Source organism: Sus scrofa, chromosome 7, assembly GCF_000003025.6.
Source record: "Sus scrofa isolate TJ Tabasco breed Duroc chromosome 7, Sscrofa11.1, whole genome shotgun sequence".
Classification (NCBI taxonomy): Eukaryota; Metazoa; Chordata; class Mammalia; order Artiodactyla; family Suidae; genus Sus; species Sus scrofa.
This window is the reverse complement of record NC_010449.5, coordinates 89,035,180-89,057,372: the sequence shown is the minus strand read 5'-3', so window position 1 is coordinate 89,057,372 and position 22,193 is coordinate 89,035,180. Positions and strand designations below refer to the sequence as shown.

The window sequence follows — 22,193 nt, the reverse complement described above, 5'->3', positions numbered from 1 at the left end:
CTTCCCTCTGAATGGCTCTTCCCACTGCAATGGCTGCCTCCACTAATCTATTCTTCACAGCCCAACCTTGGTCCCACATCCTCCAAGTTGTCCTGACTGCCTCAGTCCACAAGAGATCAGCTTCCACTCCCTGAAATTCTCATGCAATGCAGTCATGATTTAGTACTTCATTACTAGTACTAATAGCTCTTATAAGACATTACTAGTACTTATAGCTCTTATAAGACATTCTGTGATTACGTCAGGCATATTGTTTTTCCCTCTAAAAGAAAACAATTTTGACTAAGACTAACAATTCTATCTTTTTTGTTTGTTTGTTTTGTCTTTTTGCCGTTTCTTGGGCCACTCCCATGGCATATGGAGGTTCCCAGGCTAGGGGTCTAATTGGAGCTGCAGCCGCCGGTCACGCCACAGCCACAGCAATGCCATATCTGCCACCTACACCACAGCTCATGGCAAAGGCGGATTGTTAACGCACTGAGCAAGGATCTAACCCGCAACCTCATGGTTCCTGGTCGGATTCATTAACCACTGCGCCACGAACTCTAAGACCAACAATTCTAGATTCCCCTCAGAGTTGACCGTCACTTGACTGAATGTTGTCTAAGGACATCATGCCATCTCCAGTGGAGAGTGCCTTTGTCCCTGTTCAAGGGCAATCTAAAAGAAAACCACAGAGAATCACAGAGCATTTGCAATGGGGTGACTGCACGTGGCACATAAAAAGGAAGACAACCACTAATAACACAAATAATACAATAACACTTTGCTTTCTGCAGTCATAAAAGGGTCTCGGAACATCAAATTCATCAGCTTGCCAAGAAACAAAAGAGTGTGTCGAGACAGAGGCCTTCCAAAGATACCCAGGATCTCACCACTCCTCATTACCTCCTCTACCACAGCCCTGAGCAAGGCTGCTATTACATGTCACCTGCAGTACTGAGCAGCCACCTAACTGGTTTCCCTGCACCCACGCTGGCCTCCTCACAACCTACTCTCCACAGTGACATAAATGTGCCTGTTAAGCTCAACAGATTGTGTCAAAACCCTCCAGCCGTGGATCGGTTTGACTCCTGGTAGGAAACATATGGCAGATGCAAAGTGGGTGATCTGAGGAAAGTTAATAACACAGGGTTAGCAACACAGGGGTACTTCACCCCCTCCAAGACATGAAGGTGTGAAGAGAAGGAGTGGACAAGGAGACAGCTCCATGAAGAAGGCACCTGATAGGAGATGTGACCTGAAGTCTAGAGATACTCGAGCCCACAGTCCTGCAGGAAGGGAATACATATGTGAATCTCATCCTTCCCCCTCTCTCCGCTCTCAATATTCCCCAAGGCCAAAGGCAACCAGAAGCTAGAAAGCAAGATTGCCAGTCAATGCAGGTCCACCTCCTGGGCACATCTCCAGAGCAGGGTGGAGTGGAAGCCCACTGTGGCTCAGCAGGTTAAGAACCTGACATAATGTCAGGATTATGTGAGGATGCAGGTTCGATCCCTGGCCTCAAAAGTGGGTTAAGAATTCAGCATTGTCGCAAGCTGTGGCAGAGGTCGCAGGTGCAGCTCAGATTCAGTGTTGCTGTGGCTGTGGTGTATGTAGGCTGTCAGCTGCAGCTCTGACTGATACCCAGCCAGGGAACTTCCATATGCTGCAGGTGAGATCGTAAAAAGAAAAAAGAAAAAAAAAAAAAGAGGGGTGGAGTGAATCCATCCGGGGGAATAAGTGAAAGCCACTCAGCCAGATGGCTTCCCAACTCGATCAGAGTATCTGAAAGAATAAGATCCAGCCTGATTTCCTATTCTGGTTGCTAACTTCACAATTCACAGTGGCTCTCCACCCACCAGGCACACCCCTGCCTCAGGTCCTTTGTCTGCCGGAATGCTTTCCCCCCAGATCCACACAGGTCTTGTTTCCTCATCTGCTTCAGGTCTCAGCTGAAACATCACATCAGCAGAGGCTTCCCTTACCACCTTATATCAAAACCTCCCCTGCTCCCACCCCACCCATGCCTGGCACATTGCATCTTTATTTTTCTCCACAGCACTCCGCTCTAACACTAAGATAGATAGATAGATAGATAGATAGATAGACAGACAGACAGACAGACAGACAGATTAGATTTTTTTCCCCTTTTTTAATTGACTGCCTTCCTGGCCTAGAACAAAAGCTTCATAAAGGCATCAACTTGGCCTCTTTTGTTCACTCCCTTATGCCCAGTGCCTAGAACAGTGCCTGGCACAAAGAAAGCACTCAAGTATTTGTTGGGTGAATGCAAATGAGTGAATGGAACAGAAGAACCAAGAGCTAAGGACTCTTTCCACTGTTTAAAGGTTTAACTATTACCAAATCACTGTTAAACAAATGAATAGCATCCTGATAATCAGGAAGCCTATGACAAGCATTTGTTTTTAACTGGCAATGGCACAAAATTGAGCTGTCGGTAAATCCCTCAGAAGAAAAAGAATTTTCAGTCAGAACCAAAAGAATAACGGCAGTGTCTTCTGTAAACAACTCCTAGCAAGGTTGTTTTTTCTTATGATTATATCATCATTAACCTACAAACCAAGTACTCCTCTAAGCCTCAGTCTTCTCATCTGGAAAATGTGTAAGGATTGAATGATACAATGTATGGAGAGCATTTACTGGGTATGGAACCCAAAAAATGGAGACTATAATGATAATTACAACACTGAGGCAGCCATGAGGATTAGATACTATATTATCTTCCTATGATATGGAACTGTTTATCCTAGACTTTTAAAATATGAGCTGGAATAATGATATGGACAAGAAACACAAGATGCTCTACCATCTACCACATAGTTGGGCCTAGATTTGAAAGACATCCTATAGCACCAATGTTCCATATCAGAACCTAGTTTCCACACCTGGCCCAGACCTTGGGCAACTCTTTTGCAGACCAGCACCTTGTTGCATCCTTTTCTCCATGGCTTATTATACCTAAGCACTTAGAATATAAGTCTTTCCCTGACAGGAACTAACCAAGGGCATTCAACGGAAAAAGAACAAAAAAAGTACTGCACGTAAAAAAAAAAAAAAAAAAAGAGCAGATGCGTAAAGCTCTTTGTAATGCTCCCGTTCTTGACTTGCCCCTCTAATCATGGAAGTTTCTGTTCCGCTCTATAAATTAGCTCAACTTCTGATTCCCTGTTCTCCACTAACATCTTATCTATCCATAGCCTTATGTGCTAGGTCCATTCTGTTAGCTACATAAGAGGTGATCCCATAGTCTTAGGAAGGATAAAAAGAAAAAGGCTTGAACTGAATCAACTCAACAACCCATCACTTAGGAATATCACAAAGACCCTGTGGCCTTTTCACTGATGGGAGATTTCTTTGCAATCTTTTGCAAAAGACTTTTGTGGAAGGACACACTGGTGGGCAAACTAACCTGGGAAACTAGAATCAAAGGGTAAGTTTCCTTTCTACCCTAAAACCCACGAAGCTTAAATCTCCAGTTAAAATATTCCCTCTGCTACTATGTGCATAAGTGTATATTCAAGCCCTTGTTTTTGTTATCATAGTCATAATTATACAATATAATAATTATCATTACTAATTTTGCCAAAATCGAGGCCTCCAATCTCAGGTATAAAAATCAAAGCAGGTCCCTCCAAGATTAAATCTGGAGACTGATGTAACTATGAGGTCTTATTTTAGGAAGCAGCCTGATGCTTATTTGTTAGTGCTAAAAAGAATCCTTCTGATCACTTCCCCTAAAGACAGATGGGTAAGCACTTCTACAGTAACTAACTTGGGAACAATTTCCACTGGGGAACAAAAATAAAGTTCACTACTCACTCCCCAAACACGTTTCAGTGATAGGCTCCATCTACTTCGAGGCCTCAGTGAATGGCAAGTAGTCCAAAATTCATACTCTTATTACAGCACTTTCCAAACTTTATTGTTTTCCTGTTTGTCTTCTTCACCAGGCTGTGGGATGCTCACGATCGGGTCTGTTTTATTTCTTTCTATTTCCAGCGCTCAGCATTGTGTCCAACACATTGCTGGTGCTCAAATGACTGACTACTAAAACGCCCAGCCACGAGGCAGGCCTCAAACATGGCAATGTGGGTCAGAAATTAAAAAGACCATGGAATGGCATGTCTGCAGTCTGGCCACTTTTTTCCCCCTCCAGGTCCCAAAACTATGCGTTGAGTGGGGAAAGTGCACTATCCATCCGAGAACCTCCAAATGCCTGGCAGAATGGAGTGGGCTGTCCGACCCGCTCGGGCTGCTTCAGTCCTTCACAGAACAACATTCTGTCCGCTCCCTAAAGCAGAGGGGACCCAGGAACTGTCCTCTACCTCCAACCTCGACAACGACCCCTCCCCAACCTGACCCCACAAACACTCCACTACCCTGCCCAAGCCTGGGCGCCCGGAGCTTTCCAGAGGGGAGGAGCCGCAGTGCACTGTGGGAGCTGTAGTTCCCCGGTGAGTTCCACGCCGGGGCTGCCCTGAGGACAGCACTCCCGCTCCCAGAAGCCCCCGCGCGGGCGCCTCGCCCAGTCAAGCCACCTCACCTGTTCAATGGACGTGACTGTTTCCACTGAGTCGTCCTGCAACCGCTCCCGCGCGTGCTCGGGCCTCAGACTGTACAGCGGCTCTGACCAGACAGGGGAGGAAGATGGAGGGCAATAGTAGGTGAAGGAACTCGGAGAAGCCATGATCAGGAAAGCAGCGGGCGGTGTATAGGACTCAGCTTCGTCAAACAACAACGCGTATTGAAACTCGAGCGGGCTAAGGCGCTACGGGAAGCGGATAGAGTCAAAAGATTTTGAACGCGAATCGCTCTTGCCACCTACACGTCTCCAGTGAGTGAGTCACTGGGATGCTTCCGCCCCCCATTGGGCAGAGGAGCTGCTGCAAGAGGCTCTGTTTCTTGGCGCGCGAGGAAGGAATTTAATTTCACTTTCAACATTCTGCTCATTCTCACGTAATTGTTATGTTGGTAGTTCGGGTGCCCAAGAACCCAATGACTGTAACTTTAAAAGCCTTTCTGACAGCTCTCCTGATTGCCTCAGTCATGCTATTAGGAATAGAATTATTGTGCGCCTTTGCGTACATGATAACCGTCCGGGAGACGCCAGAAGCTTCTCCAAAAAGGACATGCTATCTCAATACTCAGTGATGGAGGGAAGGGGCACTGTAATTCTCTCCTATCCCGTTGAGGGTGATAGTGCAGTACCAGGAAATAAAATGCAGTAGAAGGAACAAGTGTAAGTGAAACAACCAAGAAAGTATTCACTCATTTATTCAGCAATTTTTTTTTTTTTTTCTTTTTAGCGCTACACCGAAGGCAGGCGTATGGAGGTTCCCAGGCTAGGGGTGGAATCTGAGCTACCACTGCCGACCTGCACCACAGCTACAGCAACGCCGGATCCGAGCTGAGTCGGCTACCCACACCACAGCTCAGGGCAATGCCAGATCCTTAACCCACTGAGCAAGGCCAGAGATTGAACCCACATCCTCTTGGATGCTAGTGGAATTCGTTTCTGTTGTGCCGCTAAGGGAACTCCCCATTCAGCAAGTTTTAATAGAGCACCTACTACATGTCAGGCAACTGTGCTAGGCTCCAGGAATATAAAAGTGAACAAACAAGATCCTTGCCCTTGGGAAACTTACAGTCTAGTGGAAGTGATAAAATTAAGTGAATGAACACAATAAATACATGAAGATTTGTGATAAATTGTATGAAGGAAAACAACAGGATCTATGAGAGAAATTAAAGGAGGAGGGGACTAATTAGATTGGGTGGTGAGGCCAAGCCTCCCTGCAACATGTAAGCGGTGACCTGGAGGATGATAAGGAGCCATCCATGTGAACATCCTGGGGAAGAGCCTCATAAAAGGAAAGAACAGCAAGTTTGAGAGAATATTCCACAAATACACTCGTGTGTTTGTATTAATTCTGATATTTAATAATGGAAAATAATATGATAAAAAGGATGTGTGTATATATATATATGAAATACATATGAATGAAAAAGTATATATCTATTAGAGATATATGATTGGGTCACTATACAGCAGAAATTGACTCAACACTGTAAATCAGCTGTACCCTAATAAAAAATAAATTAAAAAAAATCACCACTGGGGAGTTCCCGTCGTGGCGCATCGGAAATGAATCTTACTAGGAACCATGAGGTTGCGGGTTTGATCCCTGGCCTTGCTCAGTGGGTTGAGGATCCAGTATTGCCATGAGCTGTGGTGTAGGTCACAGACGCGGCTTGGCTCAGATCCTACACTGCTGTGGCTGTGGCGTAGGCCGGCAGCTGTAACTCCAACTGGACCCCTAGCCAGGGAATTTCCATATGCCACAGGTGCGGCCCTACAAAGACAAAAGAAAGACAAAAAAAAAAAATTATATATATATATATATACATATATATATATATCTGATATTTAATCTGAAGGGGTTCTAATAAAAGAAATTCCTTTTGAGTGGGGTTAATCATCAGATATGCCTCCATTAAATTGTTGAAATTGTGATTTTTAGGAAAACCCTGCTACCTTTGGACAAGCAATAGAAGAGAACCTCTTTCAGGGACCACATCAAAAGGACTACACCAAAATTATATCAAGGGGTTAAAATATTTAGAGTCAGGGTGGGGGTTCGAGGAATGGGAGAATATAAGATGATAACAGACTTTCCAGATATACTTGGACACAAGCTCAACTTTCTGCCAGAAGTATTTTATTCTGTTCCCACTCAATTCCATGTCACATGTCTAGGACCCAGGGAACCATGGTGTGATATTTCACAACCAGCCATTCCCCTGTTCTCAGTCTCTGGTGTCTAAGGAAGAGGCTGGGATGGCCTAAGGCCTCAGGTAGAGAAACACCATCACCATATCCATTTTAGAAATACTGTTGCTGCATTAATTCCTGGAGGTACCAGAATATTTCTAAATCTGAGAATAAGCAGGACTGTGTGGGTTAGGATCACAGATATGGCTGCACAACATGAAATGGTCTCATTCTTCCCTCTGTATTGGCATTTTTTTCTGTTTTGAAAAAAAATTATCTGTTAAGGTCTGGTCATATGTAAGAATTGCACTTTTTTTTTTTTTGTAAAGGGTTGCTCTGGGGGCTAGAAATTGAAACTGAGCTACTGAAAGAGTAGCTGGAACAGTTTTGTAACAAATTATTACATCTGTTCCAGGTGCACCTAAAACAACTGCAAACTGCATTCAGGAAACAGAAATCTAGTTCTGAGCTCCTCCACAGTGAGATGGGAAAGATGTTAATAGGGGCATGGCAAGAGTCTCCTGCAGGATGATGTCTGTTCATGTGCTGGGCACTGAACTGAGCACTGAGGAGATGCTGGTGAACAAACCAGACACATTTCTCAGCCCTTAACGGATTTCATGATTTACCAGAAGAAGCAGACATTACAGAATTGACCACTTTATTGCAGTTGAGGAAAATGGCATGAGGGAGAAAGAAGCACAGGGCATTGTGAGATTGCAGGGGAGACAGAGTAGTCTGGAAGACCATGAGGAAATAAGTTAACTCGCCTGAGATGAAAGGACATCCCAGGCAGAGGAAACTCAGTGACAACAAAATCAAGTGAAACAAGGAATGGAAAATATAAGGAGTTTATACTCTACGTAGCATCAAGAAGATTTTTCAGCCTTGGATAAGCAGCGGCCCACCAGTCGTCCTTCTTCCAAAATGACTCATTCAAGAAGCAGAATGTGGAATTCCTGTCGTGGCTCAGTGGTTAACGAATCTGACTAGGAACCATGAGGTTGCAGGTTCGATCCCTGGCCTTGCTCAGTGGGTTAAGGATCCGGCGTTGCCGTGAGCTATGGTGTAGGTTGCAGACTCGGCTCGGATCCCGAGTTGCTGTGGTTATGGTGTAAGCCAGAGGCTACAGCTCCGATTCCACCCCAGCCTGGGAACCTCCATGTGCCACCGGAACAGCCCTAGAAAAGCCAAAAAAAAAAAAGAAAGAAAAAAAGAAAAAAAAGAAAAGAAAAAGCAGAATGTACCTAAATATTGGCGGTGTTGTAGAGAATGATGTATTTACAGGAGAAAGTCTCAGTAATAATAACTAATAGCACCTGCAGCTTGGACTGCAAATGGTTTGGGTTTATTTACACAAATATATGATTTTTCCTAAGTTAATGCATGAGCTTTTAATTGCTTCTCTATAAAAGAATATAAAATGTGTGCAGGGATATTTTGTACTTTTTTTTCCCTTGTCTTTTTAGGATGGCATCCATGACATATGGAAGTTCCCAGGCTAGGGGTGGAATCGGAGCTACAGCTGCCAGCCTACACCACAGCCACAGCAACATCAAATCCAAGCTCTGCTCTTTTGTACTTCTCTCTAGAGCAAGAAGGAAAAAAAAAAAAAAAAAAAAAAAAAAAAGGTCTAAATCAACCACTAGAGGGCACTTCTGACCCTAACCCTAGAGTAGCTTCTAGGGTAAGCTTTAAAACTGCTCTCCCTGCCTTACACAAGTCTATAGGTCAGCATGAATTGTTTCTTTTAATATCTTGCACATTTATGTAATAATACATATTTTGGAAAGTTTGGAAAATGTAAAGAATTCATCTTTATCCTGCTGGGGAGTTAATTTCCTCCCTCAGAATTCTCCACCAGCATCTCCTACTCTGCTTTCCCTGTCCCTGTCCCTCCTGCTTCCTGGATGTAGTGGTTACCCTCCTCTTACCTGGGTCCAATCCCTCCCTCTCTCCTCAGGCCCAGCAATTCTCCTTTGCCTCTCCTACCACATCAAATTGTTTCTGTACTTGATTTTGCCCATCATCCATGAACAGGCTATTTCTCCCTTCTTAGGGGAAAAAGACATTTTTTTTTTTACTTGCTTGAGTCTACTCGTCTTTCAGCTACCTTCCCCATTCCTCATTTCCTCTCTACTAATGACTCCAGTTCCTCTCCTCCAACTATCTCTCTCTCTTTTTTTTTTTTTTTTTTTTGTCTTTTTAAGGACGAACCCTTGGCATATGAAAGTTCTCAGGCTAGGGGTCAAATCGGACCTGCAGCTACTGGCCTACACCACAGCCACAGCAACACCAGACCCAAGTCACATCTGTGACCTATGCCGCAGCTTGAGGCAACACTGAGTAAGGTCAGGGATTGAACCCGCATCCTCATGTCAGGTTCATTACTGCTGAGTCACAACAGGAACTCCTAAATATGTCTTGAAACCATTTCAATCTGGCTTCCCCCTCAGATCTTATCAAGTCCTTTTTGAAAAAAATTTTTTTTTCTTTTTTTGGCTACCCCGTGGCATACAGAATCCCTAGGCTAGGGATCATATCTGAGCCCCACCTGCAACAACTCTGGATCCTTAACCCATTGTGCCAGACTGGGGGTTGAACCTGTGTTTCAGAGCTTGTTCCTGCGCCACAGCAGGAATTCCCCTGTTAAACTTGGAATTGCTAAATCCAAGGGCCAGTCTCAGCCATCATCATCTGACTTCCTATCGGTATGTGACACAGCTGATCAGTCTCTTCTCTTTGAAATACCTTCTTCTTGTAAGGTCCTCTAGCACTGGCTTTTGCTATTTCTTCATCTCCCTCACACTTTAACTTTGGAGCCCTTCCAGGTTGTCTGTCTACAATCACTCACCTGTGGGCTTAGGCAGTCTCTGTGTTTCAAATACCACCCGCAGATTGAAAACCCTCTCATTTAATCTCCAACCTGGATCTCTCTCCTGAACTCAAGGTCATATCTCACATTCTATCTGCATTTTCGTTTAGGTAACTAAGAGTTGTCTTAGTGTGGTAAGTGTGTCCACAACAGAGCTGCTGGTTTCCCTTCCAAACCCCTGCCCTCAGCCTTCCCCGCTCAGTTACAGTGACTCCATCCTCTCACTTTCCTCCAAGTACTGTGGAGCCATCTCTGAAGTCTCTCTTCGTCTCACGCCCCGTAAACCTTGTTGAAAACAGATCCAGAACCCGACCCCTGCTTACCAATTCCACTGCTGAGGTCCTGATCCAAGCCAACACCATCTGTCACTTGGATTCTTACACTCATCTCTTAACTGTGCTTCCTGTTTCCACTCTTCTCCTAATACAAACTCAAAAGCCAGACGAAATTTTCAGTGTCAGCAAATGAACCCTTCACTTGAAGCCCTCTTTTCTTTCCTTTTCTTTTCTTTTTTTTTTTTTTTTTGTCTTTTCTAGGGCCACTCCCACGGCATGTGGAGGTTCCCAGGCTAGGGGTCTACTTGGAGCTGTAGCCACCGGCCTATACTAGAGCCACAGCAACGTGGAATCCGAGCCGCGTCTGCAACCTACACCACAGCTCACAGCAACGCCAGATCCTTAACCCACTGAGCAAGGCCAGGGGTCGAACCTGCAATCTCATGGTTCCTAGTCAGAGTCGTTAACTACTGAGTCACCACAGGAACTCCTTTACTCAAATTTTAATACTCTGTCCAGGAGTTCCCGTGGTGACACAGCAGAAGTGAGTCCGACTGGTATCCATGAGGATGTGGGTTTGACTCCAGGCCTTGCTCAGTGGGTTAAGGATCCGGCATCGCCGTGAGCTGTGGTGTAGGTTGCAGACTCGGCTTGGATCCCACATTGCTGTGGCTGTGATGTAGGCTGGCGGCTACAGCTCCGATTGGACCCCTAGCCTGGGAACCTCCATATGCCCCAGGTGTGACCCTAAAAAGACAAAAAAAAAAAAAAAAATACTCTGTCCACTCTCCTCCTTTCTTTTTCTCAACAGAATTTATCATCAGCTGATGGACTTTATATTTTATGTATTTATTTTATTTACTGTCTGTTTTCTTCCCACTAGACTGTAAGCTCTTAGGGCAGGGATTTTTGTATTTTTCATTGTTTATTCTCTGGCACATAATAGGTACTGAGTAACTTAAATGGTTTGAACGATTTCCAGTCACTGTAATAAACATTTGAGTGCTTGTAACATACTGTAGAAAATTATGACAATGAACATAATCCTAGCCTTATCCTTCAGGAGCTCACTAGCTAATAAATACAGAAAATAAACATAAATAAATATAAAGGATGTACACAAAATATAAACATAAAATAATATGTAAATAGCTATAAACATAAAATAAGGCACAATACACATAAAATGCAATGGGAGAATAGGGAAAGGAGTAATTCATTCTAATCTAATAATTTAATATATACTAAAGGTGTTTAGCAATAATATTTTCAATAGGGAGTTCCTCCCATGGCACAGTGGATTAAGAATCCAACTTCAGTGGCTCAGGTCGCTGCAGAGGCAAGGGTTTGATCCCTGGCTCAGTGCAGCAGGTTAAAGGATCTGGCATTGCCACAGCTGCAGTGTAGGTCACAGCTGTGGCTCAATTCAATCCCTGGCCCAGGAACTTCCATATACTGTGAGTGCAGCCATAAAAAAATTATATTAAAAAATACATATTTTCTATAGAGCAAATATTCTTCGATAAAGATTTTTAAATTTTATTTTATTTACTTATTAATTTTGGCCACACTCATGGTGTCGGTCACGGCATGTGGAAGTTCCCACGCCAGCAAGTGAACCAAGCCACACAGCAGTGACAAAGCCGAATCCTTAACTGCTAGGCCACCAGGGAACTCCCAAGATTTTTAAAGAATTACTTTAGAATGTGGAAATTGTGACATTCTATTTTTTATTCTTATGTCCTGTAGCAATACAATATATACAAATATCGAATCATTTTGTTGTGCACCTGAAACTCATATAATGTTATATGTCAATTATACTTCAATTAAAAAAGGAAGGGGAGTTCCCGTCGTGGCGCAGTGGTTGACAAATCCGACTGGGAACCATCAGGTTTCGGGTTTGATCCCTGGGCTTGCTCAGTGGGTTAAGGATCCGGCGTTGTCGTGAGCTGTGGTGTAGGTCGCAGATGTGGCTCAGATCCCGAGTTGCTGTGGCTCTGGTGTAGGCCGGTGGCTACAGCTCCGATTGGACCCCTAGCCTGGGAACCTCCATATGCTGCAAGAGTGGCCCAAGAAAACGGCAAAAAGACAAAAAGACAAAAGAAAAAAAAAAAAAAAAAAAGGAAGGGAGGGAGGGAGGAAGAGATCATCCTGTTCCCAGCATCTTGCTTCTTGCTTTCTTCAACTAACGATGATTCCATTCACCATGACATGTCAGCCCACCTCCCTCCTCCTGGTTCTTTCTAACTTCTGCCAGGTCTCTAATTCATCCTAGATTTTCCATCAGCATCAGCATCACCCCAGCAGACACCTGCACCTATTCCTCTGTGAAATTTCAAAAGTGGAGGCTGAGGGAGAAAAATTTTTTTTCAAATCACTCCAAAAAGAGCTGCTTTCGGAATGCAATGATGTTATGGTGCAGAGAATAACTATGAGCTTCTCAGAAATCAATATATCATCAACTACACTTACCTGCATTATTTCATTGTGTCAAATATCAATATAAAATTAATCAATTATATATTATTAATCATTACATAGACTCTACTACTAAAAACCTGTACAAAAGTATTGACTTTCCATCCTGTTTGGGATTTATTATGGTGGAAACTATTTTACCAGCACATAAAAAATTGAAGCCAGTTGAAAGAGCATTGTTCATACTGAGAAATCGGAAATGATTCTAAAAACTGTTGAGAGTCAGTGCCAGAAGTGTATACTCCAGCACCTAACAGTGACTCTCGACCTAGCCTGTGCCTTTAAAAATACAGGTTCTCTGGGGCATCAGTGCAGACTTACCGAATCAGAATCTCTGGGACAGAGTCCCAGGCATGTGCATTTTTTAAATACTCCAGGAGCCATGCTGATACACAGGTTGGGTTGGGAGCCACTTTGATCCTTCTTTTTTTTTTTTTTTTTTTTTTTGTCTTTTTGTCTTTTTACCTTTTCGCCTTTTCTAGGGCCGCTCCCACAGCATATGGAGATTCCCAGGCTAGGAGTTGAATCGGAGCTGTAGCCGCCGGCCTACACCAGAGCCACAGCAATGCCAGATCCGAGCCGTGTCTGCGACCTACACCACAGTTCACGGCAACGCCAGATCCTTAACCCACTGAGCAAGGCCAGGGATCGAACCCACAACCTCATGGTTCCTAGTCGGATTCATTAACCACTGAGCTATGACGGGAGCTCCTGATCCTTCTTTTTATGTAGCAGACATGCTGGCTATTCACTAGAGTTCTGCTCCGGAGTTCCCGTCGTGGCGCAGTGGTTAACGAATCCGACTGGGAACCATGAGGTTGTGGGTTCGATCCCTGCCCTTGCTCAGTGGGTTAACGATCCGGCGTTGCCATGAGCTGTGGTGTAGGTTGCAGACGCGGCTCGGATCCCGCGTTGCTATGGCTCTGGCGTAGGCCGGTGGCTACAGCTCCGATTGGACCCCTAGCCTGGGAACCTCCATATGCCGCGAGAGCGGCCCAAGAAATAGCAAAAAGACAAAAAAAAAAAAAAAAATAGAGTTCTGCTCCCCTTCCACAGGGGAAGTTGCAGCTGGGAAGTGACAGTTCAGCCCAGAGCACCCCCCCACCCCGCCCCTTGCATGCAGGCAGGGCCTTCTGATGGAGTTCTGGCCAATGGAACACAGGCAAAAGTGATGTCCATCACTTCCCGGCCTGCCCCTTTAAAACCTTCTACTCACCCTCTATTTCCTCGCCTCCCCGCTTTGGTAGCAGAGAGCCCTCCCTAGGCTGTTAAAATTGAGATTTTTAACCTTTCTAGGGAAGACCTAGAAAGGTAAAACATCTCAATAAAGAGATCTTGGGGAGTTCCCGCCGTGGCGCAGTGGTTAACGAATCCGACTAGGAACCATGAGGTTGCAGGTTCAATCCCTGGCCTTGCTCAATGGGTTAAGGATCTGGCGTTGCCTTGAGCTGTGGTGTAGGTCGCAGATGCGGCTCGGATCCTGCGTTGCTGTGGCTCTGGCGTAGGCTGGCAGCTACAGCTCCGATTCGACCCCTAGCCTGGGAACCTCCATATGCCGCGGGAGCGGCCCAAGAAATGGCAAAAAGAAAAAAGACAAAAAAAAAAAAAGAGATCTTGGGAGTTCCTGCTGTGGCACAGTGGGTTAATGATCTGGCTTGTCTCTGTGAAGGCCCAGCCCCTTGCAGTGGGTTAAGGATCCAGCATTGCCCCAGCTGTGGGGTCTCAGCTCTGGCTTGGCTTGGGCTCGATTCCTGGTCCAGGAACTTCTGAACTTCCATATGCCTCGGTGGCGGCTGAAAAAGAAAAGAAAAAAAAAAAAGAACAAAGAACCTGGAGTTCCCATGATGGTTCAGTGGAAACGAACCTGACTAGCATCCATGAGGATGCAGGTTTGATCCCTGGCCTTGCTCAGTGGGTTAAGGATCTGGTGTTGTTGTGAGCTATGGTGTAGGTTGTGGACATGGCTCAGATCTGGCATTGCTGTGGCTGTAGTATAGGCCAGAGGAGAGGCTATAGCTCCAATTTGACTCCTAGCCTGGGAACCTCCATGTGCCATGGGTGGGGCCCTAAAAAAAAAAACAAAAAAAAAAAGAGAGAGAGAGAAAGGAATCTTTAGGGTTTTACTCCACTGGGCAAATGGTAAAGATTCAAAATGATTTTCTGGACAAATGTTGTGACCTCTTCCTAATGTGTATTATTAGCACTCCTTTCAAACAGCCTTTTTGAAGTTTGCTAACTTATGACTACAGGATCAACTCTTCCCACTCCAGTTGAGTATCCCAAAGTTTCATTTTCCCTACCTGAGTGTCACTGAGCCCTTCCTCCTCTGCTGTCTTCAAGGCAGCCTCAGACGGTGGTTAGGTATAAAGGCATATGTCTCTGCCAGCTCGCCCTCTCCACTTTTTCCTTGTCATTTCAGAGTCTCTTTGTTTCTCTATTTATGAGACAGAAAAAAAAAAAAAAGGATGTAAATGAAAGACAGTACTGAGATAATGGGGTGGAGCAGGATAGGGGAGTCTGTTTCTCCTAATCCTGAGATAAGGCAGAAACGCCTATTTCTGAGCACAGTATTAATAGTCACCCAGAGGAGTTACCATCGTGGCTCAGTGGTTAATGAATCCAACTAGGAACCATGAGGTTGCGGGTTTAATCCCTGGCCTAGCTCAGTGGGTTAAGGATCCAACATTGCCGTGAGCTGTGGTGTAGGTCGCAGACTCGGCTTGGATCTGGGGTTGCTGTGGCTGTGGCTGTGGCCGGCAGCTGCAGCTCTGGTTAGACCCCTAGCCTGGGAACCTCCATATGCAGGAGCAGCCCTAGAAAAGGCAAAAAGACAAACAAACAAACAAACAAACAAACAAAAAAAAACCAGTCACCCAGAGTTGGAAACTGAGTGAGAGTATATAGGAAGCATAAAGTTTTGCTAATGAGAAGTCCCATGGTCCAGCTGTATTGAGTCCTGTCAGTGGGTTGCCTGTTGGCGCATCCCTCCAGTTAATTCCTCTGTTGTTATAGCAGATCCACAGTGGTGCCTTGCTGGTATTAAATAGGGAGCATGCTCAGTGTGGCTGGGCTGGGGGTGGCGGGGAGTAGTGCAGGCACTTGTCTTCCTGGTCAAAGAATCTATAGAACATACTTAAGATACTGATTCTCAGAGGTTTCTTATGGGAGAGACATCCAGCAACCATTCCTTGAATATCTCGAAGCTCTACCAAAGTCTGCCCCAGTTCAAGTCGACCCCCACTGTGGAGAATGCCAAAATGTCTCACTGAGTGACCACGGTAAAGTGATGGAATTAAGTATTTTCTTTGCAAAGAACTTGGTTGAAGCAAAGTTTGTGGTCTCCTCTAGTATATGGGGTTCTTTTGCTAACACTGTCCTAAAATCTCAGCTCCATCTCAGAGTGTGTACATGTGTGCACGTGTGCAAACACACACAGAGGAAAGAGAACATCTCTATGATTGCTCTGAAAGTAGCTAAATCAGGACAAAAAAACTAGAAGCTTGGGCTTCTAGACTATTCTGGGTTTTCTTCTTTCTTTTTTTATTTTTATTTTATTTTTTATTTTTATTTATTTTTTGTCTTTTTGCCTTTTCTGGGGCTGCTCCCGCGGCATATGGAGGTTCCCAGGCTAGGGGTCCAATCCAAGCTGTAGCCACCGGCCTACACCACAGCCACAGCAACACGGGATCCGAGCCATGTCTGCAACCTACACCACAGTTCACAGCAATGCCAGATCCTTAACCCACTGAGCAAGGCCAGGGATGGAACCTGCAACCTCATGGTTCCTAGTCGGATTCGTTAACCACTGCAAGCTACTGAATTTGAGGTCAGCCTCATATGATGAAATCTCTTCCATTTTTAATGAGTCTGAGCATTGGTTTCCCTGGATTTGTTCAGGAAACCTTGCTCCCTTTCCTGTCTTATCTAAGGAAAGCCATTTCCTTCAAAGTGAAGTTTCTTCTTGGACTAGGAATTACTTCAGGTGGCATCTTCTTTTCTGTTCCCCCTGACACAAGTAAGCGAAGAGCCACTAATGGTCCCAATTAGGGGGCCTGTGGAGAGTATTGACCATTACAGCGCTGATCAATGGGAAGGCAGCTGCAGTGCCCCACGGGGGTCAGGCTTGGCTGAACCTGCACTCCGAGCATGTGAGGTGTTGCAGATGAAAGTCACAGAAGGGCAGCAGGAGTTCCTTGAAAACATCCCTGACCATTCGTGGGATACACTTACCACCCACATATGCATAGGGAAACCACTGCAGGGTGATTTCTGTCCCTCAGTATTTACTGAGTACTGGGGTTCAGTAATATGCTCAATTGCACAGCGGGTGAATGGAAGAAATGGCACCGACCTCAAGTGGGCCCAACTCTGGAGCCCACCGCACACACCTGAAACCTAGTGTAAATCCCATGAAGAGAAACACACCTGGAAATCCTAACGGTATCCACGGGATTGTTTTCTTAGCCTTTAAGGCCATCAAAGTAACTGTCAGGTTCAGGATTTTTTTCCCCCTCTTTATTATAAATTTATACACTGTGCCTGAAATATAGCTCTTTAAGCCAAGTAAATGGACTTTCTGCTTTCCCTGACCTGCTACTGAAAAATACATTCTCTATCCAATCCACAGCCTGAAAACAATCAAACATACGCACTTTTCCATCACTTTTTAAAGATCTAATGGGCTAGACTTGGTCTCCCTTAATACTCATTCTCAGGAATAGGCAATTTTCTAGACTCCAGAGAGCATTTACTTGCCTCTGTCTGGTGCTAACACATTGAGTGGTAGTAAATTAGGTCTTGAAAGAGACCCATTCATTCCTTGGTGCCACTGGTGAGCACCAGTGCCTAGTGGGCTGTGAAGTAATGTGTTGGTTTCCTGAACACCGACCCTAAGCAGCTTAGACCCCAAACAGAGTCTTGCCTGCACAGAACTTTGAAAGGATTGTGCATTTATAAATGCTTTTATGATCATCTCTTTCCAGCCAGGTGAAGGAGGTCAGCAGACATTTTCCCTGTTTAAAGAAAAGCTGGGACAGAGGAGAGGCGATTGGAGGGAGGCCGCAGTCACACAAGGTTATGGAGAAGCCAAATGGCAGAGAGGGAGATTTCTAGCAATACTCTGGAGGCTTCCTGGAGACCGAGGCTCCAAGAGTAGATGGGTGTTTGAATCCAGACCCAGATCAAGGCCATGCAAACAGGGGTGAGCTCAGGTGAGGGCCAGGCACTGCCCTCCGCCCCCAGCGGGCTTCCGCAGGGGCGGCATGCTCCTCTGGCGCGGAGTTAGCAGGGCCAGGTTGGGATGGGATTTGGGGAGAAGTAAGGAGATCTGAAAGCTGCGTTTGGTAGAGGTGGACTGGGTGGGAGCTCGTCCCCGCTCCCCTCCCCCCCGCCCCCATTCAAAAGGTCTGCAGGAAAACAAAAACATTGCCCAACCCTGACCTCTCCTTCCTAGGTCCCAGGTCCAGGCTCAGAGCGGGTGGGCGGGGGGGGGTCAGGCCCCAGCTTGGGCCGTGCACGCCGGGCGGGGAGCGCGCGAGAGTCGCCCCCGCCCCTGCCGAGGGGGTCGCCTCCCGGCGCGCGCTCCCCGCCCCCTCTCCGGGCGGCGGCGGCGGCGCAGGGGAAGGGGCGGGCGGGGGCCCGGCTCTCTCCTCCCACCGCGCTCCCGCCGCTCCACGCTTCCAGGCACAGAGCAAGCGGCGGCAAGGCGGCGCGGGCCGGCCCGGCTTCCTTCTCGCCGCCGGCGCCGTTCCCGGACGGGCACGCGCCGCGATGGCCTCGGCGGAGCGGGGCTGAGCCCGCCGCCTGCCCGCCCGCGGACCCGCAGCCCCGCAGCCCCCGGCCGCCTCCGGCCCAACCATGGCGAAGCAGTACGATGTGCTGTTCCGGCTGCTGCTGATCGGGGACTCCGGGGTGGGCAAGACCTGCTTGCTTTGCCGCTTCACCGACAACGAGTTCCACTCCTCGCACATCTCCACCATCGGTAAGGGGCGGTGGCCCGGGGCGCCCCACCCTCCCGTCGCCGCCACCTGTCCGGGCGGCTCCTGCCCCTTCCCCTGCCCTGGAGCGAGGGTCCGCCCCTCCGGCTAGAGGCGGTGGCGCCGGAGGCCAGGGTGGGCGAGGGGATAAATCCCCGGGTGAAGGACCGCGGCTGGGGACTTAAGCCTGTGTTCCTGGAGGTGACGGGCTCCCTGCTGCTGTCCGTGACTAGGTTAGGCGCTCGGGCCTCGCGCTGGGGAGCCTCCCCATAGAAGCCGAGAGAACAGGGATATTGTTGGCCTGCCTACCCCAGGCTGGGGCAGTGAGAATCATAACCAGCGACATGACATCCCCACACCCCCGGGTGCAAAGGGGGGAGGGGAGGGAGAGCTTGTGCTCAGGGAGAGGGTATCAGGATGGGGGGAGCCTAGTCACTGAGTCACTTAAGGGATGACCCCATGTGGAGCCAGGAGGGGGAAGAGAGGAGGAAGGGAGGGACCAAGAAGGTAAGCCACAAGGTGGGACACCTGGAGGAGGGCACAGAAACGGTGAGAGCCAGTGTGCAGCGGAGGGGGCACTTCCTAGCCAGCTCCAGTAAAGCAGTCAGCTGATGCATTTGTTTTGAAGGAGGCTGAGGAGGATGACGACCAGGAGGATTACTTGCCAGGCAAGGGGATCAGAAGGCAGGCAGGACTCACCTTAGAAGACACCTCTCTGACCTGACGACACTGGAGCCTGTGCCTAAAGGGAGGAGGCCTGGAACATCCAGGACAGGACTGTTATGGGACCACTGGTTCTGGGATGGAGTGGGCGGCCTCCCCTCTGAGAAAAGTCTTTCCCTCTAGGGCCTTGAGCAGGCTCCTCCTTGAGAGGTCTGAGACCAAGGCCTTCCACCCATATTTAACAGGTTCCTGATTGATGCCGTTGAGTGGCTTCAGCACTGCCCAGATCCCCTCTCCTGTCAAGAAGGGCCGGCCCTATACTCGGCTTCCACTTGAGACTTCCGCCCCCCACCCCTCCCCACACTCTGTGGCAAGAGAGAAGAGGCAGCCGGTAGAGCTAAGAGGAACAGAGCCTCTTGGTTAAGAGGCAGTCTTTGTTTTCAGGCAGACCTGGAAACGTCACTTTGGGGCAGCGTGACCTTGAGTATCACTTAAACTTCCAAGCTTTAGTTACTCATCTACAGAATGGGAATAACAGTTCTTACCTCCCCTGGTGTTGTTAAGGACTGAGTGAGATAATTGTAAAAGCACTTGGTCCGACACACCGTGAAGCTGGAATAGGCTGGCTGTTATTACTGCTGTCATCATCATTGAGCTCCCAGGGTCTTGTTCTCTCTTTACTTCACTCTCTTCAAGGGATTCAGGGTCAGGAGATGGATGCATTCATCTTCGGGGAGCTGTAAGACTAGCTCCTAGGAGGTCCAGGAGCTTGGGCTGGGCTGCTGTTTAAAAGAGAGACATCTCAGACGGATGGGAAGGGTCTGAGGCCAAGGGCAGAGGAGATGCCTGGGAGTGGCTGAGGAACCAGATCGGATGTGAGGCCAGGTCGTAGTCTGCCTTGTGATCACATGGCTTGGGGTTAGAGGGCAGCTGGTGAGCACTTTCTCTGGCTGGGTCCACCTTTCCTCAGGATGCAGAGGACTGTTTAGGAGTCAGGAGTTCATGAAAGAGAAAGAAGCCTGCCTTTCTCCACATCAACCTTTTGAAATCTGCCCCACTGGGTTTCTTAAATGCTTTCTTGTTTAAAGCTTACTGTGGTACTTGTGATTCTGCCTTGTCTTGGACATGTTTTTCAGCTTTAACTAAGACCTAGGAAAAGAGTTGGGTGGTCAAGAAAAGCTTTCCCTTGCATGATACAGACAGTTTCCCATGCAGACGGAAGGGGCAGCCAGGAGACAAATCAAGGAGCCAAGAAAATGGGTACTACCAAGTCGCAGTCATTAATTTCTCCATTTCTCCCTTCCCCCAAAAATGTGTGTGTCCTGTAGCTGGGCTCGGCACTGTGACCTGAAGGTTCCCAGACGAATAAAACCTGCGGTCACCTCTCCCAAGCTGCTCCTTGTCTAAGAAGCATTCTTTTACCATCCTGGACATTGATCTCGGTGCCTTTCCTGGAGCTGCTTCTGTGAATCGGGAAAACAGGGCGATTCACCAGTCACTGCCAAGGCAGTGTTCAGATTCTTGGATCCTGTTGATTTGTGATTCATTGTTTAGGCCACTTACTGTACGACCATGTGACATTCCAGGGAATGGCCTGCAGGGGGTGGGGAGGAGGCTTCCCAACAGGTGGGCAGGTGGCCACCGGCCTGTCTTTCCCATGTAGCTGTGTTGTTGACCTGGAAGGAGGCTCATTCAGAGATGGGCAGTCAGGGCCATAATGCGCTCTGCTCTCTTCTCACCTGTTAAACCAATGAATGAAGCCTTCACTATAAAGTACTGTGGCAGGCATGTTAGAGACAGATTGCAATCCATCTTTTCCTACCCACAGAAGCCTGGGATCTAGTTGGGAAAGCAATACAGACAGGCCAAAAAGAGCCTTGGCCATGATGAGAGAATCTATCTGCGAGCATTTGAAGCCCTTTTCAAATGTAGGGGATCAATGATAATCCTTATCATTACTAGTAATGAAGGTATCACACTTGGTCTCAGCAGCTAAATAATGATGTTAAGACTTGCCTGAGGCAGCTCCTGAATGGTGAGGCTGCTAAGCCTTTGCTAGATGGAGAAGGTCGGAGGAGAGGGGCCTCGAGGACAGGAAGGCTGTGGAGGAGGGGAGGCTGAAGTGAGGCCTTGCCGTGTGGGCTGCCTCTCAGTTCCTGTAGGGGAAGCAGCAGATGGAGCAGCAGGAGCAGAGACGACAGAGGTGGGATTTCAGTGGGTGTTCAGGGAACTCTGAGCAGCCTGGCTGGAACAGAAGGGAGTTTTAGGAGAAGAGTGAGAACATTCGTCTGTTTATCTCTCTGTCGCCTAAACTATACTTTAAGTGCCTTGAGGGTGAGCCTGAGTCTTTTTTGCTAGATGGAGAAGGTCGAAGGAGAGGGGCCTCGAGGACTGGAAGCCGCAGGAAGGCTCAGGGAGGAGGGGAAGCTCTTTGTTTCATAGTCCTACTACAGGGCCAGGCCGGCTCTCCATAAATGTTAAACTCCTGAGCTAATGAGGCAGAGGGCACTGAGGCCCTGGCTGAGGTGGAACTCGAGCATTTGCAATGGTATCAAGGGTTTCTGAGCAGGGGGATGACGGGGGAAGCTGGCACTTAGGATACTGGCCGGGAGAGGGGGGTTAAGCCTTGAGGTGGAGAAGACCAGTGGACATATCTGGGCCCTCTCAGCTTCCCTTCTGTCTCTTCCACCTCTCTCCCCCACAAACTCCACACATCACCTGTTCTCCTTTCCCTCCAGAAGCAGGGAATAGTTCAAACAGATCAACCGGGCAGCTTCTGAGAGGGCCTCGAGTAGCCTGTGCTGCCTGTGCAGCGGGGAGACGATGTCTCACCCTAGGGCATCTACATGGTCCAGGGACCTTTGGTTTCCTTTCTGCATGGTGGCCACAGGTCAGCCTCTCGTGCCAGCTGTGAGTTGGTTTTCTCCCTCAATCTTTGGTTTTCCCTGTGTAGACCTCTCACCTTGTCTCAGGACCTTTTTGTTTGTTTTGTTTTGTTTTGTTTTAGGGCTGCACCTGTAGCATATGGAAGTTCCCAGGCTAGGGGTTGAATCAGAGCTACAGCTGCCAGCCTACACCACAGCCACAGCCATGCCAGATCCGAGTGGCATGTGCGACCCACACCACGTTCACGGCAACACTGGATGCTT

At 47.5% G+C, this 22,193-nt stretch overlaps 2 protein-coding genes and 1 long non-coding RNA gene across 5 annotated transcripts in view; 1 reads left to right on the top strand and 2 right to left on the bottom strand.

Moving 5' to 3' along the window:
• The window catches only part of FNTB (farnesyltransferase, CAAX box, beta), a 78,625-nt gene extending 73,703 nt beyond the window's left edge, over positions 1-4,922 (bottom strand). Inside the window, exon 1 of one of the 2 annotated variants that reach the window (XM_021098185.1) lies at positions 4,547-4,922. In XM_021098185.1, the coding sequence (XP_020953844.1) occupies positions 4,547-4,690 (144 nt within the window). In that variant the 5' untranslated portion in view covers positions 4,691-4,922. 2 annotated transcript variants of the gene reach the window in all.
• On the bottom strand, positions 7,947-22,134 carry LOC102168171. Of its 2 annotated transcripts, none has more exons than XR_002345982.1 (4): positions 19,590-22,134; positions 14,707-14,840; positions 9,974-10,080; positions 7,947-8,363 (listed from the first exon to the last, which is right to left on the bottom strand). It is a non-coding gene; the product is annotated as an uncharacterized LOC102168171 (long non-coding RNA). The 2 variants fall into 2 exon arrangements; XR_304604.3 differs by lacking the exon at positions 19,590-22,134 and adding an exon at positions 19,081-19,583.
• Positions 17,891-22,193, top strand: part of RAB15 (RAB15, member RAS oncogene family) — a 24,442-nt gene continuing 20,139 nt past the window's right edge. The window contains exon 1 of the mRNA XM_021099383.1: positions 17,891-18,386. Coding sequence (XP_020955042.1) covers positions 18,263-18,386 — 124 coding nt within the window. The 5' untranslated portion in view covers positions 17,891-18,262. The remainder of the gene's footprint in view (positions 18,387-22,193) is intronic.